At 45.6% G+C, this 18,552-nt stretch overlaps 1 protein-coding gene across 1 annotated transcript; it reads left to right on the top strand.

The window, feature by feature from the left end:
- Positions 1 to 347: 347 nt before the first annotated feature.
- On the top strand, positions 348 to 10,711 carry LOC141271923 (uncharacterized). Its single transcript, XM_073682165.1, has 5 exons — positions 348 to 436; positions 5,336 to 5,485; positions 5,615 to 5,794; positions 5,878 to 6,001; positions 8,232 to 10,711. Exons 2-5 carry the CDS (start codon positions 5,408 to 5,410, stop codon positions 9,326 to 9,328), a joined length of 1,479 nt encoding a protein of 492 aa, XP_073538266.1. The 5' UTR covers positions 348 to 436; positions 5,336 to 5,407; the 3' UTR covers positions 9,329 to 10,711.
- The last annotated feature ends 7,841 nt before the right edge of the window (positions 10,712 to 18,552 follow it).

The raw sequence follows: 18,552 nt of genomic DNA, 5'->3' as shown, positions 1-18,552 counted from the left end.
GTACACCTCGTACACACGCGGCTCCGCTCCGTACACCTCGTACACACACGGCTCCGCTCCGTACACGTCGTACACACGCGGCTCCGCTCCGTACACCTTTTACACACGTGGCTCCGCTCCGTACACCTCGTACACACGCGGCTCCGCTCCGTACACCTCGTACACACGCGGCTCCGCTCCGTACACCTCGTACACACGCGGCTCTGCTCCGTACACCTCGTACACACACGGCTCTGCTACATCCACACTGTAAACCCCTCCTGACCCCACACATAACCTTCACCTCATCCAGCACCATGACAACCAGCACAGCAGAGTCTTGCATCCACTGAGGCCCCTGATCATGTGACCCCTGACTCCTCCCCTCCTGTGACCTCATCACAGGTCCTGTGCGCACAGAACAGCCATATATGTGGTGGCGGCTCTGCAGGTGGAGGTATGTGGAGATTCCCCATTACTGGGGGCAGGGGGCATTAACCCCTCCATTCCCGGAGATAGTGCCCCCCTTCCCCCAGTTCTGCCATCTGTATATGTACAGTAATATAACGCTGGATGTTCTCATGTATACAGGGGGCATTAACCCCTCCATTCCCGGAGATAGTGCCCCCTTCCCCCAGTTCTGCCATGTGTATATGTACAGTAATATAACGCTGGATGTGCTCATGTATACAGGGGGCATTAACCCCTCCATTCCCAGAGATAGTGCCCCCTTCCCCCAGTTCTGCCATGTGTATATGTACAGTAATATAACGCTGGATGTGCTCATGTATACAGGGGACATTAACCCCTCCATTCCCGGAGATAGTGCCCCCTTACCCCAGTTCTGCCATGTGTATATGTACAGTAATATAACGCTGGATGTGCTCATGTATACAGGGGACATTAACCCCTCCATTCCTGGAGATAGTGCCCCCTTCCCCCAGTTCTGCCATGTGTATATGTACAGTAATATAACGCTGGATGTGCTCATGTGTACAGGGGACATTAACCCCTCCATTCCCGGAGATAGTGCCCCCTTACCCCAGTTCTGCCATGTGTATATGTACAGTAATATAACGCTGGATGTGCTCATGTATACAGGGGACATTAACCCCTCCATTCCCGGAGATAGTGCCCCCTTCCCCCAGTTCTGCCATGTGTATATGTACAGTAATATAACGCTGGATGTGCTCATGTGTACAGGGGACATTAACCCCTCCATTCCCGGAGATAGTGCCCCCTTCCCCCAGTTCTGTCATGTGTATATGTACAGTAATATAACGCTGGATGTGCTCATGTATACGGGGGACATTAACCCCTCCATTCCCGGAGATAGTGCCCCCCTTCCCCCAGTTCTGCCATTTGTATATGTACAGTAATATAACATTGGATGTGCTCATGTATACAGGGGACATTAACCCCTCCATTCCCGGAGATAGTGCCCCCTTACCCCAGTTCTGCCATGTGTATATGTACAGTAATATAACGCTGGATGTGCTCATGTATACGGGGGACATTAACCCCTCCATTCCCGGAGATAGTGTCCCCTTCCCCCAGTTCTGCCATGTGTATATGTACAGTAATATAACGCTGGATGTGCTCATGTATACGGGGGACATTAACCCCTCCATTCCCGGAGATAGTGCCCCCCTTCCCCCAGTTCTGCCATTTGTATATGTACAGTAATATAACATTGGATGTGCTCATGTATCCAGGGGACATTAACCCCTCCATTCCCAGAGATAGTGCCCCCTTCCCCCAGTTCTGTCATGTGTATATGTACAGTAATATAACGCTGGATGTGCTCATGTATACAGGGGACATTAACCCCTCCATTCCCGGAGATAGTGCCCCCTTACCCCAGTTCTGCCATGTGTATATGTACAGTAATATAACGCTGGATGTGCTCATGTATACAGGGGACATTAACCCCTCCATTCCTGGAGATAGTGCCCCCTTCCCCCAGTTCTGCCATGTGTATATGTACAGTAATATAACGCTGGATGTGCTCATGTGTACAGGGGACATTAACCCCTCCATTCCCGGAGATAGTGCCCCCTTACCCCAGTTCTGCCATGTGTATATGTACAGTAATATAACGCTGGATGTGCTCATGTATACAGGGGACATTAACCCCTCCATTCCCGGAGATAGTGCCCCCTTCCCCCAGTTCTGCCATGTGTATATGTACAGTAATATAACGCTGGATGTGCTCATGTGTACAGGGGACATTAACCCCTCCATTCCCGGAGATAGTGCCCCCTTCCCCCAGTTCTGTCATGTGTATATGTACAGTAATATAACGCTGGATGTGCTCATGTATACGGGGGACATTAACCCCTCCATTCCCGGAGATAGTGCCCCCCTTCCCCCAGTTCTGTCATTTGTATATGTACAGTAATATAACATTGGATGTGCTCATGTATACAGGGGACATTAACCCCTCCATTCCCGGAGATAGTGCCCCCTTACCCCAGTTCTGCCATGTGTATATGTACAGTAATATAACGCTGGATGTGCTCATGTATACGGGGGACATTAACCCCTCCATTCCCGGAGATAGTGCCCCCCTTCCCCCAGTTCTGCCATTTGTATATGTACAGTAATATAACATTGGATGTGCTCATGTATACAGGGGACATTAACCCCTCCATTCCCGGAGATAGTGCCCCCTTACCCCAGTTCTGCCATGTGTATATGTACAGTAATATAACGCTGGATGTGCTCATGTATACAGGAGGCATTAACCCCTCCATTCCCGAAGATAGTGCCCCCTTCCCCCAGTTCTGCCATGTGTATATGTACAGTAATATAACACTGGATGTACTCATGTATACAGGGGACATTAACCCCTCCATTCCCGGAGATAGTGCCCCCTTCCCCCAGTTCTGCCATGTGTATATGTACAGTAATATAACGCTGGATGTGCTCATGTATACAGGGGACATTAACCCCTCCATTCCTGGAGATAGTGCCCCCTTCCCCCAGTTCTGCCATGTGTATATGTACAGTAATATAACGCTGGATGTGCTCATGTGTACAGGGGACATTAACCCCTCCATTCCCGGAGATAGTGCCCCCTTCCCCCAGTTCTGTCATGTGTATATGTACAGTAATATAACGCTGGATGTGCTCATGTATACGGGGGACATTAACCCCTCCATTCCCGGAGATAGTGCCCCCCTTCCCCCAGTTCTGCCATGTGTATATGTACAGTAATATAACGCTGGATGGGCTCTTGTATACAGGGGACATTAAGTCTTCTATTCCCGGAGATAGTGCCCCCTTTCCCCCAGTTCTGCCATGTGTATATGTACAGTAATATAACGCTGGATGTGCTCATGTATACGGGGGACATTAACCCCTCCATTCCCGGAGATAGTGCCCCCCTTCCCCCAGTTCTGCCATTTGTATATGTACAGTAATATAACATTGGATGTGCTCATGTATACAGGGGACATTAACCCCTCCATTCCCGGAGATAGTGCCCCCTTACCCCAGTTCTGCCATGTGTATATGTACAGTAATATAACGCTGGATGTGCTCATGTATACAGGGGACATTAACCCCTCCATTCCCGGAGATAGTGCCCCCTTCCCCCAGTTCTGCCATGTGTATATGTACAGTAATATAACGCTGGATGTGCTCATGTGTACAGGGGACATTAACCCCTCCATTCCCGGAGATAGTGCCCCCTTCCCCCAGTTCTGTCATGTGTATATGTACAGTAATATAACGCTGGATGTGCTCATGTATACGGGGGACATTAACCCCTCCATTCCCGGAGATAGTGCCCCCCTTCCCCCAGTTCTGCCATGTGTATATGTACAGTAATATAACGCTGGATGGGCTCTTGTATACAGGGGACATTAAGTCTTCTATTCCCGGAGATAGTGGCCCCTTCCTCCAGTTCTGCCATGTGTATATGTACAGTAATATAACGCTGGATGTGCTCATGTATACTGGGGGTATTAACCCCCTTCAGAAATGACGATGCTGAAGGTTGTTTCTCATTTGTCAATTTTTTATTCAGTCAGTTTTTTCATATTTTTTACAGGTTTAACAACAAAAATAAAAAAATACAATAATAATATACAATGCAGCGAGGTGCCCTGATGTAAATTCGCTTAAAAGAAGGTACAAAGTCATAAAACTGGCAAAAAAATGGACATCAAAGTGGGCACTGAAGGGTGTTATTGAAAGGGTTAAATGACTTTGGGCCACTGATCTCACACTGCAGGTCCCTCTAGCCTGGCCCAAACAGATTATGGGCATCAGAACTGGCATCAAAGCAGGCAGACAATCAATGTTGATGATTTGAATAAGTAACTGCAGTTTTTCAGGGGTTAAATGACTTTGGGCCACTGATCTCACACCACCAATACACAGATAGTGATAGCCCTCATCAAATCCAGGTCACTCCAGCCTGGCCCAAATGGGTTCTGGGCATTAAAACGGGCATTCTTTTTGCTTCAAATCGATTTACTGATCTCGAATTATTACACCTATGGAAATTGTGCGATTTTGCAGCACATTTCATCATTATCATTGCAAAGGGTTGAATTTGCAGCAACATCCTCAATTCTGCTATCAAGCTAACAATAATATAGCATGCTCACATACAACATTTAATTTTACTTTGTAGTAAATCAGCATAATGTAGACCATGCTAATTCAGCAAATAAAATCCTCCACAATATGGTTTTAGTGGGGATTTATATTCCAAACTCCAGCTGACAGGTTTCCTTTAAAATAGCATTTTTTTCCCAATTTTGTCATTTTGCCACAACCATACTGTTTGAGCTGACTATTTTTTCCCATTTCCTTCCGAAGTAATCTGCTACAAGATTCCTCTGGTGGTTTATCTCTCTAGAGAACAAAAGGTTCAAGTCTTTGAATTTAAAATTACCAATCCCTATCTCCTGTAATGTCATCTGTCAGAAGGCTCGCATACATATTAGATGAGTGGCATCAGCCAACAATAATCTCATGTTTATGGGGATTTTCTCAAGTTGTGTCCTTACTGCTTTGTGTGGGGGTGGTGCGCACTTGAATAGTTCAACCATTCCAATGGGACAACCATTCTGTTCAGTCAGACTAACAATATGGTTGTCTTGCTTGCCCAAACTATTTGTTCTCCAATGCTGCCATGAGAACGGCAATCCAGCCAGTTTCAGACTTGTGTTTTGAAGCTCTATAGAAAAGAGCTGTCCTCCTTGCTTAGAAGATCTGCCACTGCAGTACACAATAAAACCTAAAGATCCCGCCATCCTTCATATATTTCCTTTCATTACCTCCAGTAATTATATTGTTACATGGGATTTTTTTTATGATGTTACTTCATCTTCCCATTCAGGTACCTACAATATCAGATCCTCTCAGTGGAGATCTTTTACAGAAGAGAATTTTCCTGATTGACCGGTCAAGGATGGATAGAGACAAGGACAAGATGGCGGAGAGGATATTACACCTCACCCTAGAGATCCTCTTCCGGCTTACTGGAGAGGTGAGAGATTTTGATGACGTCACATTACATCATTCTTATCTATGGGATTAACAGATGGACAGAACTGGAGAGGTGAGGACTCTTGAAATGTCTGTAGTGAGATTTATTAATGTGTTTCTCCATAACCAGGACTACACAGTAGTGAAGAAGACCTCTAGTGAGCGCTGTCAGGACCCTGTGTCTGAGGGATGGGGAAGACTCCTGAGCCCAATCACAGGGTCTCCACCTCACCCCCTGATACATGAGGACATCGATGACCAGAAGATCTTAGAACTCACCTACAAGATGATTGAGCTGCTGACTAGAGAGGTGACACTGGTGGGAATGCTGGGACATTATACAGTAACACTGTGAAGGGATTGAGGGGATGACAGTATCATTGTATGTGTCAGGTTCCTATAAGGTGTCAGGATGTCATCGTCTATTTCTCCATGGAGGAGTGGGAGTATTTAGAAGGACACAGAGATCTGTACAAGAACGTCATGATGGAGGTTCCCCAACCCCTCACATCACCAGGTAATAGACAGGACTAAATACACACTTGTATTGCTGCTAGGCTTCTGGAATGTAATTTTATTTTAAATAATTCTTATTTGGAAATACCCATATTTCAACTTCAGGAGAAGCTGGAGTTAGTGACCTAGTAAGAGTGGAAGTGGAAGATGAAGTAACTCTTGACAAGATCTAGGTTGCTGAGAGCAATGACAGATAGCACATAAATGCCTGAAATTGTCCTTAAAAGTCTTTGGATGATAATGTCGGAGATGTTTGCTGAGTTATCACAGTAACCCAGCATGGACTAGTATAAACAGGGCTGGCCATAAGGGAAGGAAACAGAGATTGGCGCCTGAGTCAGGATAGGTAAATAAAGCCACGGCCCAACTATCAGTATTTGGTCAGTTTTCAGTCAGTATTTTTTCTCAGGAGTAGGAGCCAAAACCAGAAGTGGGTGCACTTGTTACTATTATACCTTTTCTCTGATTGCTCCTCACCTGGTTTTGGCTCCCACTCCTGAGAAAAAATACTGACCGAATACTGATAGTGGGAATGTGGCCTAACCATCCCACTTCTGTGTCTACTCAAACGCTTGCTGCTCACAATTAATGAGGAAGCTTTGCATGTGGACCTGCTGGAGATGGAGGGAGAAAGTACATTGGGTGATACTACGCAGCCTCATGTCATCTTCACAAAGCAGATTGGGTAATAATGAGGAGGAGGAACACAAGCTAGTTGCCTGTGCTACCCACAGCAGCTTCATCCCGTCTGTTCAGCGTGGATGGGCTGAAGAGGAGGAGGAGATGATGGAGAGTTGTCCTCCAAGATTGGTGCATTAATATTCTTTTTAGGGACCCAGCATGCATATCTCCTCAGAACCATATTTCTTTCTGGCTGTCAAGAAGAAAAAAAATCCTACACACCTTACAGTCCAGGATTTCGTTGATTTCATACTTTTATGTCCGGATCAGTGTCAGAAACAGGGACTGCCGTGACAGTAAGGGAGAATTTATTGAGGACCAGAGGACTGCTGCTATACCAATAGCCGAGTCACACAGTTCAAGGAGAATCCGCCTTTCGACATCAGGGTGGTCTAGTCCCGGAGCAATGGTAAAACAACATTTGCGTTGCATGGGTAGCAGAATCTCATCAGGTACAAGAATTATTGCCCTTTTGAGTGAGGACTGTAAGAGGAGCACCACTTGAGAGTAAATTTTAATGGACTGGAGGAAATAATTTGCAAAGTGAAGAAATCTTTGAGCCCAGCAGTTTGTGGCCAATGTAAAATACAAGATACTTACTCTGGGTCCATACGAGGACCTCCAGATGAGTTGATAGAATTGGTAATTCATGATGCTCAAAAATAATTTTTTTCCAGCTTAGAATAAAGATGATTCTGACGGAACCTCAACAAAATTGAGCAGATATGAAGACTACGTGAGACCAGGTATCCCAAGATTAGAATATCATCAGGATAGATTAATACATCCAAGATGTCATGGAAGATTTCATTGACAAAATGCTGTGACACAGCTAGTGCATTACATAAATCAAAATGCATGCCGAGATATTCATAGTGACCATCATGGCTGTTAAATGTGGTCTCCCAATAGTCTCCCTCTTTAAGGTGAATTAGGTTGTAGCATTCATGCAGGTCTAATTTGGTGAAGATGGTAGAACCCTTAATTCATTCATCAAACCACTTTTCTTAATAGTCTGGCAGATGGTTTTAGAAATCTAATCAGGAAATCAAGAATAAAAAAAAAACTCTAGAAAATATATTCTAGAAAATAAAGCTGCAAAGAAACTGTCAGTGCTATGATTATCCATTCGTCCTTAATCGAAGGTAGACTATAAAGTTGTTATAAACATTAGCGTAATATCTGTCAAAATCATTGATTTAGATGGGATTGGGCCAAGTTTCCTCAGAGAAAAGATGTTGAAAAATAACAAGGATCCGGCTTTTAAATTTTAACATGTTTGATTTTTTTGTTCTTAAGGGAGATTGAGTAATACCAGAGGTGAGTGACATCAGCCTCCTCTTTTCTCCCCATTGAAAACACTGAGCATGTATAGAGAGAGGTCAGTAGAGGCTAACAGCAAATGGAAACTTTAATCAGTAAATTGAGTATTGCTACATGCCTTGCAAATTGTAAATGTACATTTTATATAGAGATGTTGTAAAAAATTAATATCATTGAGAATCTTTTTTATAAATCAAAAAAATATAAAAAATATATAATTTTCACAGGTAGCTGTGTCAAATATTCAGAGGAACATGTGATGTCTTCAGATTTTGAAGCTGATGATCGTGGCATCAGACAAGAAACTTGTAAAGAACATGTCATTACTCCAGATATACCGCTAGCCTTTACAAGGAAAGATCTATCATTTGACTATTTTAAAAAAATCCTAGCTTCTGATTCAACACAGATTATTAGGACAAATAAAAACAAACGAAGAGATGTTGAACATCAAAGAGCTCACCTGGCTGAGAAGTCATATTCATGTTTAGAATGTGGGAAATGTTACACTCGGAAGTCAGATCTTGTTTACCATAAAAAAACTCACACAGGGGAGAAGCCATTTTCATGTTCTGAATGCAGGAAATGTTTTACAAAAAAATCTCATCTTATTGAACATGAGAGATGTCACACATATCAGAGGCCATTTTCATGTTCAGAGTGTGGGAAAGGTTTCAATCAAAAATCAAATCTTGTTAGACATGAGAGAATTCACACAGGGTTTAAGCCATTTTCATGTTCACAGTGTGGGAAATATTTTAATCAGAAATCAGATCTTGCTGCACATCAAAGAAGTCACACAGGAGAGAAACCGTATTCATGTACAGAATGTGGGAAATGTTTTAACCAGAAGTCAGATCTTATTGCACATCGGAGAATTCACACAGGGGAGGAGCCATTTTTATGTTCAGAATGTGGGAAATGTTTTAAGCAGAAATCACATCTTGTTAGACATCAGAGAAGTCACACAGGGGAGAAGCCATATTCATGTTCTGAATGTGGAAAAAGTTATAATGCCAAGTTACATCTTGTTACACATCAGAGAATTCACACAGGGGAGAAGCCGTTTATTTGTTTAGAATGTGGGAAATGTTTTAAGCAGAAATCACATCTTGTTACCCATCAGAGAAGCCACACAGGGGAGAAGTTATATTCATGTTCAGAATGTGGGAAAAGCTATGGAGCAAAAATAAATCTCATAAAACATCAGAGAATTCACAAAGGGGATAAGCTATTTTCATGTTCAAAATGTGGGAAATGTTTTAACCAAAAATCACATCTTATTAATCATCAGAAAAGTCACACAGAGGAGAAGCCATATTGATGTTATAGAGCTAAAATAAATAAACCACACACACAGGGGCAAAGTCATACTCATGTCCTGAACGTGGGAAATGCTTTGTGTACATCAAATATATTTTTAACCCTTTCATTGACATTGACAGATGTGCACACTCGTTTTGTGGAGTAGGCTCAGGAGCTGAGCTTGCTCCATACTTTACAGGTGCCGACTGAGTTAAACAGCCATCACTCATCATTTAGACACCAGAGAAAAATAGATGGCGTAGCCATAAATCACCATCTTTTTTTCTCTGGTGTCTATATGGTATAGGAATACTCCATTCTTCTCATTATTTCCTTATTGATTAGGTGGGAGAACCACATTACCTTCCCTGTTGCTAACCACATTTACTCGTTATGTGCTCTTTGAATAATTTGTTCACTCATCATTGTACAAGCAATCACTGGCTCAAATACCTTACAGCAACTAATAAATATCATGTAAAATATACAGTTACATTTTTGGGGAGAAATTTGAAAAATAAATAAATATACAAGAGCGCATCTGGTGGGGGGAGCGAGTGGGGCATATGTCCCAGGCACAGCAAGCAGGGGGGTTCCATCGGGCTTCCTGATGCAGCTGTCCAACGGATCTCTCTTGTGGCTGCATTTTACCGCCCCCTGGAGTGGGAGTTGGCCTCTCTGTGCTGGATGTCAACCAACCATGTCCTGTGGTCTGACGAGACCAAGATAAATTTATTTGGTTCAGATGGTGTCAAGCGTGTGTGGCGGCAACATGATGAGGAGTATAAAGACAAGTGTGTCTTGCCTACATTCAAGTATGATGGTGAGAATATCATGGTTTGAGATTGCATGAGTGCTGCCAGCTGTGGGGAACTGCAGTTCACTGAGGGAACCATGAATGCCAACATGTACTGTGACATACTGAAGCAGAGCATGATCCCCTCCCTTCGGAAACTAGGCCACAGGGCAGTATTCCAACATAACGACCCCAAACACACCTCCGAGACAACCACTGCCTTGCTAAAGAAACTGAGGGTAAAGGTGCTGGACTGGCCAAGCATGTCTCCAGACCTAAACCCTGTTGAGCATCTGTGGGGCATCCTCGAACGGAAGGACGAGGAGCACAAGGTCTCTAACATCCACCAGCTCTGTGATGTCGTCATGGAGAAATGGAAGAGGATTCCAGTGGCAACCTGTGAAGCTCTAGTGAACTCCATACGCAAGAGAGTTAAGGCAGTGCTTGAAAATAATGGTGGTTACACAAAATATTGACACTTTGGGCACAATTTGGCCATTTTCACTTAGGGATGTACTCACTTTTGTTGCCAGTGGTTTAGACATTAATGGCTATGTGTTGAGTTATTTAGAGGCCACACCAAATTTACACTGTTATACAAGCTGTACACTGACTATTACATTGTATGAAAGTGTTATATCTTCAGTGTTGTCCCATGAAAATATATAATAAAATATTTACAAAAATGTGAGTGGTGTACTCACTTTTGTCATATACTGTGTGTGTGTGTGTGTATATATATATGTGTGTATATATATATATATATATATATATATATATATATATATATATATATCCTCTATCCTGGTGTTATGTCCCTCATCCTGGTAGTATGTCTATTATCCTGGTATATCCCGTCTGTCTGTCCTTCTGTCCAGGAAATCCCGCGTCGCTGATTGGTCCGGCCGCAGCCAATCAGCGACGCGGGATTTCAGAAAAAGATAGCGGCTCATCTACCGCACGGAGGTCAGCGGCGATGCAGCCGGGAGATGACCGGCTACTCGCAGCAGAAGTACCCTGACTTGTGGCGCCGCTGACCTCCATGCGGCTACCGTCGGGAGATCAGGGGCTAGGGCCGCTGATCTCTCGACGGCAAGTGTGAAGGGAGGACCGGGGAGCGGCACCGCCGGTCGGGATACTTCTGCTGCGAGCAGCCGGCCATCTCCCGGCTGCTCACAGCGGAAGTACCCGCACAGGCAGCGCCGCTCCCCGGTCCTCACTAATATGATTCGTTGATTGGTCGCGGCCAAATTTAAACACCGCTCTGCTGATTGCGCACGGTCGGCCGCATACATGTTCTAGAATACCCGATGCGTTAGAATCGGGCCACCATCTAGTCCTGGTATATGTCCCTTATCCTGGGCCCCATCCTGGTAATATGTCTTTACCACACTAGCTATTGAACCCGTTCTACGCCCGGGTGGCGAGCATTTTTATTGGTACATTTTTAATTTTATTAATGGCACCGGAGACAGCGCGTTTGCATACTGCGCTATCATGCTCCATTTTTTTAAAGACACTGTGTCTGCAAATTCACATATACAGTGTCTTCAATAAAACGGCGCCGGAGATCGCAGTATGCACACGTGCTGACTCCAGCGCTGTTTTATTGAAGTATAGTACTACAATGTCAACATAGCAGTGCGCACGAGCCGGCCATAGAGATAATGGCGATGGCCGGTGTGTGCGCACTCCTACGATGACGTTGTAGTAGAATTCTTCAATAAAATGGTGCAGGAGTCAACGCTTGCGTATCCCGCAATATCCAGCTCCATTATGTTGAAGACACTGTGTCTGCGAATTCGATCACACAGTCTTCAATAAAATGGCGCCGTAGTGTGGCATACGCACGTGCTGATTCTGGCGCCACACTGCGCAGGCGACACCCATCCCAGCTTCGGACAGAAGGATGCGTCCAGCATTATATATAAGATGTACTGATGATACAGGGATGTATTCACTTAAACTGAGCGCTGTATATATCATATTCTGATAATACAGGGGGTGTACGTACACTGAGCACTGTATATATAATGTGCTGATAATACAGTGTACCCACTTAAGCTGTGCACTGAAGTAAATATAAAATGTACTGATAATACAGGAGGTGTTCTCACTTATTCTGAGCGCTGTATATATATGATGTACCGAGAATACGGGGTGTACTCACTTAATGCTGAGTTCTGTAAATATAATGTCCTCAAACCCTTTGTGAGACGATATGCTCGTGCGGTTGGCCCTGGGTTCCTCCTAATGCAGGACAATGCCAGACCTCATGTGGCTGGAGTGTGTCAGCAGTTCCTGCAAGATTAAGGCATTGAAGCTATGGACTGGCCCGCCCGTTCCCAGACCTGAATCCGATTGAGCACATCTGGGACATCATGTCTGGCTCCATCCACCAACGCCACATTGCACCACAGACTGTCCAGGAGATGACTGATGCTTTAATCCAAGTCTGGGAGGAGATTCCTCAAGAAAACATCCGCCGCCTCATCAGGAGCATGCCCAGGCATTGTAGGGAGGTCATACAGGCACGTGGAGGTCACACACTACTGAGCATCATTTCCTTGTCTTGAGGCATTTCCACTGAAGTTGGATCAGTCTGTAATTTGACTTCCCATTTTGATTTTGAGTATCATTCGAAATCCAGACCTCCATGGGATATTCATTTTGATTTACATTGATCATTTTTATATTTTATTTTCTCAACACATTCCACTATGTAATGAATAAAGATTTGCAACTGGAATATTTCAGTTAGTGATAACTAGGAGCAGTGTATATATCCCCTATATATACAGTGGTGGCCAAAAGTATTGGCACCCCTGCAATTCTGTCAGATAATGCTCAGTTTCTTATTGAAAATTATAATAATATCAAAGAATTTGTGATTGCAATCTTCATTTAATTTGTCTTCAATGAAAAAACACAAAAAGAATTGCCCTAAAGCCAAATTGGATATAATTCCACACCTAAAAAAGGGGGTGGACAAAAGTAATGGCACTGTTTGAAAAATCATGTGATGCTTCTCTAATTCGTGTAATTAACAGCACCTGTCACTTACCTGTAGCACCTAACAGGTGTTGGCAATAACTAAATCACACTTGGAGCCAGTTAACATGGATTAAAGTTGACTCAACCTCTGTCCTGTGTCCTTGTGTGTACCACATTGAGCATGGAGAAAAGAAAGACGACCAAAGAACTGTCTGAGGACTTGAGAAACCAAATTGTGAGGAAGCATGAGCAATCTCAAGGCTACAAGTCCATCTCCAAAGACCTGAAAGTTCCTGTGTCTACCGTGCGCAGTGTCATCAAGAAGTTTAAAGCCCATGGCACTGTGGCTAACCTCCCTAGATGTGGACGGAAAAGAAAAATTGACGAGAGATTTCAACGCAAGATTGTGCGGATGGTGGATAAAGAACCTCGACTAACATCCAAACAAGTTCAAGCTGCCCTGCAGTCCGAGGGTACAACAGTGTCAACCCGTACTATCCGTCGGCGTCTGAATGAAAAGGGACTGTATGGTAGGATACCCAGGAAGACCCCACTTCTTACCCCTAGACATAAAAAAAGCCAGGCTGGAGTTTGCCAAAACTTACCTGAGAAAGCCTAAAACATTTTGGAAGAATGTTCTCTGGTCAGATGAGACAAAAGTAGAGCTTTTTGGCAAAAAGCGTCAACATAGAGTGTACAGGAAAAAAAAAGAGGCATTCAAAGAAAAGAACACGGTCCCTACAGTCAAACATGGCGGAAGTTCCCTGATGTTTTGGGGTTGCTTTGCTGCCTCTGGCACTGGACTGCTTGACCGTGTGCATGGCATTATGAACTCTGAAGACTACCAACAAATTTTGCAGCATAATGTAGGGCCCAGTGTGAGAAAGCTGGGTCTCCCTCAGAGGTCATGGGTCTTCCAGCAGGACAATGACCCAAAACACACTTCCAAAAGCACTATAAAAAGGTTTGAGAGAAAGCACTGGAGACTTCTAAGGTGGCCAGCAATGAGTCCAGACCTGAATCCCATAGAACACATGTGGAGAGCTCTCAAAATGGCAGTTTGGAGAAGGCATCCTTCAAATACCAGGGACCTGGAGCAGTTTGCCAAAGAAGAATGGTCTACAATTCCAGCAGAGCATTGTAAGAAACTCATTGATGGTTATCGGAAGCGATTGTTTGCAGTTATTTTGGCTAAAGGTTGTGCAACCAAGTATTAGGCTGAGGGTGCTAATACTTTTGTCTGGCCCATTTTTGGAGTTTTGTGTGAAATGATCAATGATTTGATTTTTGCTTCATTCTCTTTTGTGTTTTTTCCTTGCAAGCAAATTAAATGAAGATAATAATACCAAAGAATTTGTGATTGCAATCATTTTCAGGAAAAAACTGAGTATTATCTGACAGAATTGCAGGGGTGCCAATACTTTTGGCCACCACTGTATATATGTGTTTGTTGAGCAGTGTATATATTCCCTATCCTGGTATATATGTCCCTTATCCTAGGCCCCATCCTGGTATATATATATACCCCCCATCCTGGTATATATATCCCCTATCCTGGTAATATGTCCCTTATGCTGAGGCCCATGCTGGTAATATGTCCCCTGTGCTGCCGCTGTTTTTTAATGCATAGAAAAAAATAAACCATTATATTCACCTACCCTCTGCTTCCTCACTGTGCAGCGTCCTCTTCTGAAACCGACAGCTGAATTGACGGGAGCGCATGACGTCACTGCAAAGCGCCCCATCATGTGCACTCCGACGTCAGCTGCTGGCCTCTGATTGTCCGGCAACGGCTATTGCTGCGCGCGGACTTGATTGTTCTGTACGCCGCAATACATTTCAGCTGCCTGTGTGTCCAAGGATACACACCCAGTTGAAGTTTCTGCTGGCATCGGCAGACTCCCACCCGCCCAGGCCCGGTTGCGACCTCTGTGACCGTGGTCGTTACGCCCCTACTCTCAAGGATGTTTTATGATCTGTAAAAGAATTTTAGGAGGGGGATGTCTGCACATCTGGCTGTCTCTTAAGTGGAAGTGATGGTAACCAAGGTTCATCCCGATATGGTTATCGGGATGGGGAAAGTCTATGATGATCACAATCTTTGGGTAAATTAAAATTTATGTATGTGTTATTCTTAAAGGGAATCTGTCAGCAGGTTTTTGCTACCTCATCTGAGAACAGCATGATGTAGGCAAAGAAACCCTGATTCCAGCGATGTATCACTTAAGATTTCTAGGCGCAACCATTCTGACACAGAGTTTTTAGAATTAAAATGCAGCAGAGCTCAAGAAGGATAACCCCCCCACACACACCACAGCTGACACTCCCACACCAGGCTCTGTATGTACATTGTCTATAGACAATGAGCTGCTTATCACAGAAGGGGTGGAGCTAGTAGCACAAGCCTGCCAGCTAGTCACAGCAATGATAATGTCCTAGAGATAAAACCTTCAGTGTATGTAAACAACAGCACACAGCTGGCTGTGACACATTGTATTCTGTGTTTTAACCACTACTGCATGCTGTCCTCACATTACAAGACCACTAAAGCCCCCGTCTCACATAGCGAGATCGCTAGCGAGATCGCTGCTGAGTCACGGTTTTGGTGATGCAACAGCGACCTCACCAGCGATGTCGCTATGTGTGACACTTTGCAACGATCAGGCCCCTGCTGTGAGGTCGCTGATCGCTGCAAAATGTCCTGGACCATTTTTTGGTCTTTACCCTCCCGCTGGTCAGCACACTTCGCTGTGTGTGACCAGCGGGACCAGCGATCAGGCTGGTAACCATGATAAACAGCGGGTTACTAGGGACACACGCGCACTGAGTAACCCGCTGTTTATCATGGTTACCACTCTGCTACGTTGAGCGGTAACCTCCCACTCACTGTAGCAGAGTGGTAACCATGATAAACAGCGGGTTACCAGGGGCACAAGCGCACTTGGTAACCCGCTGTTTATCATGGTTGCCAGCCTTCTACGGTGAGCGGTAACCTCCCACTCACTGTAGGAGAGTGGTAACCATGATAAACAGCGGGTTACCAGGGGCACACGCGCACTTGGTAACCCGCTGTTTATCATGGTTACCAGCCTGCTACGGTGAGCGGTAACCTCCCGCTCACCGTAGCAGAGTGGTAACCATGATAAACAGCGGGTTACTAAGTGCTCGTGTGCCACTAGTAACCCGCTGTTAATCATGGTTACCAGCCTGCTCCTGCTTCTGCAGACTGGTAACCAGGAGCAGGACATCGTGGAAAGATTCTTTCCACGATGTCGCTGCTCCCCTGACCACTGGTGAGCCTGCCTGTTTGACAGCTCACCAGCGATCACATAGCGACGCAGCAACGATCCCTGACAGGTCGTATCGTTGTCAGGATCGCTGTAGCGTCGTTAAGTGTGACGGGGCCTTTAAACTACAAGAATATTACCATTAACCCCTTTCTGATGTAGGGCATAATAATAGATACCTGGGCCTTAACCCCTTTACGACATAGGGCGTATTAATACGTATCAGTGCCCTGGGCCTTATGGACCAGATACGTATTTATACGCCCTATCATTAATGCGGCACAGCGACCGAAGTCGCGGTGATAGCATTAAAATTCCGGTGCCATCTTACCTTAGGGTAGATGGCGCCGGCATCTCGGGGGGTGACGCCGCCCCTTCACACCCACGATCGCTGTGATTGGCTGTTCAATTCTGAACAGCCAATCACAGCATTTCTCATTGTTTCCGGCAATCAGATTGCCGAAAACAGTGATGTGCAGCCTAGCTCCTAAGAGCACCGATCCTAGGTTGTTGCCTAGTAACCCCAGCCCTCTCCCCAAACTGCTAGGATCGGTGCGATCGCCAATCAAATCGATCGCACCGATCACATGGGGACCGCTCAGTAACAGGGCGGTCATGGGGCGATGACCAGCTTGTGACCTGCCTGTCACCTCCCCATGACCCCCTGTGATGTCATAGATCCCCCAGCCAGCTCTGATTGGAGCGATCGATGATGACATCGATCGCTCCAATCAGAGTACCTGAACACAGGTGACAGGGCGGTGACCGGCTTGTGACCTGCCTGTCACCTCCCTGTGACCCCCTGTGGTGCGTGCCCAGGCCCCAGCCATCTCTGATTGGTGCGATCGATGTCATCATCGATCGCACCAATCAGAGTACCTGACCGGGAGGTGACTGGGTGGTGACCGGCCTGTGACCTGCCTGTCACCACCCTGACACCCCCCAGTGACCGCCCTGCAGATCCTCACGCTTGGTGAGGATTTCTACAGAGCGGTCACGTCTGATCTGCGCTGTGCTGGGCCTTGTAGTGCTACAGAATCTTCTGTTACACTACAAGACCTTTCTCCTACCTGCTCCAGTCACTGCTGCTGCTCTGGCATCCTGCTGCGGTCTCCAGGGTCCTGGATCTCCTGCTCCGGCGTCCTGCTGCTGTCTCCAGGTTGCTGGGTCTCCAGCTTCGGCGTCCTGCTGCTGTCTCCAGGGTCCTGGGTCTCCAGCTCCTTATCCTGCTGCTGCGGATCCTGCTCCAGAGCTTCTTCCAGAACCTGCTGCTGATCCTGCTGAAAGAAGAACAGAGAAGACTTTGGTAAGTCCATCTCTGTTCTCCCCTCATCCACCCCTCTCCCCCTTCCTCCTCCCCCCCCCCCTTTTACCCCAATCCTCCTCCCCCCCATTTTTTTTTTTCGTGCGTCCTGCAGCGGCCGAGCACTAAACAGTGTCTACGTCACTGATCAACGTCCGTCCTCGCTGCTTTTCAGGACTTTTTCTTGTCCCTGTCAATTCCCCCCCACACCTTTGCACCACATCCGCGCACACACCCAGCAGCTGCCGAGAGTTGATTGGTGACATAGTTCACCAATCCGCACTCGTGCTCGCTGTTTGCACCACCTACGGTACTTCCTTTTTTTCTCTTTTTTTTTTTTCCGAAAAAAAAAGTTCCCTCATGCACACTGACACACACGCACCACATACACGAGAAAAGAAAAATGTCCGGCTCATCCCAAACTCGCTATTCAGCGGAGGAGGCATACGCTATTGTTGCCGCCGACACTGAGACTGACAGCGAGGGCGAGGATCCCACATTTCTTTACTTTTCCGACGCCTCGTCGTCCTCATCTTCCTCCTCAGGTGCTGCTGGACCGCCCCGCAGTCGTCGCAGGAGAGAAGATGTTCCAGCGTCCCCCACTACTGATCCCGTATTGACCTTGCCCCCCCCCGAAAATTTTGAGCCACTGATTCCTGATTTCATGGCGGAATCAGGAATCAAGTTTGACACCACCGGCCTCACAGAAATAGACTTTTTCAAAGTCTTTTTCTCTGAGGATTTTATAAACCTCATGGTGGGCCAAACTAATTTGTATGCTCATCAATTTTTGGAACAAAACCCGTCTTCATAATTTTCTAACTGGTCTCCTGTAGACGCAGAAGAAATTATGAAGTTTTGGG

This window comes from Phyllobates terribilis, unplaced genomic scaffold (assembly GCF_046119375.1).
Source record: "Phyllobates terribilis strain yellow unplaced genomic scaffold, ASM4611937v1 Scaffold_5__5_contigs__length_657084704, whole genome shotgun sequence".
Taxonomy (NCBI): Eukaryota; Metazoa; Chordata; class Amphibia; order Anura; family Dendrobatidae; genus Phyllobates; species Phyllobates terribilis.
Note: the sequence above shows the minus strand (reverse complement) of the source record. Positions and strands in the feature narration are given on the sequence as shown.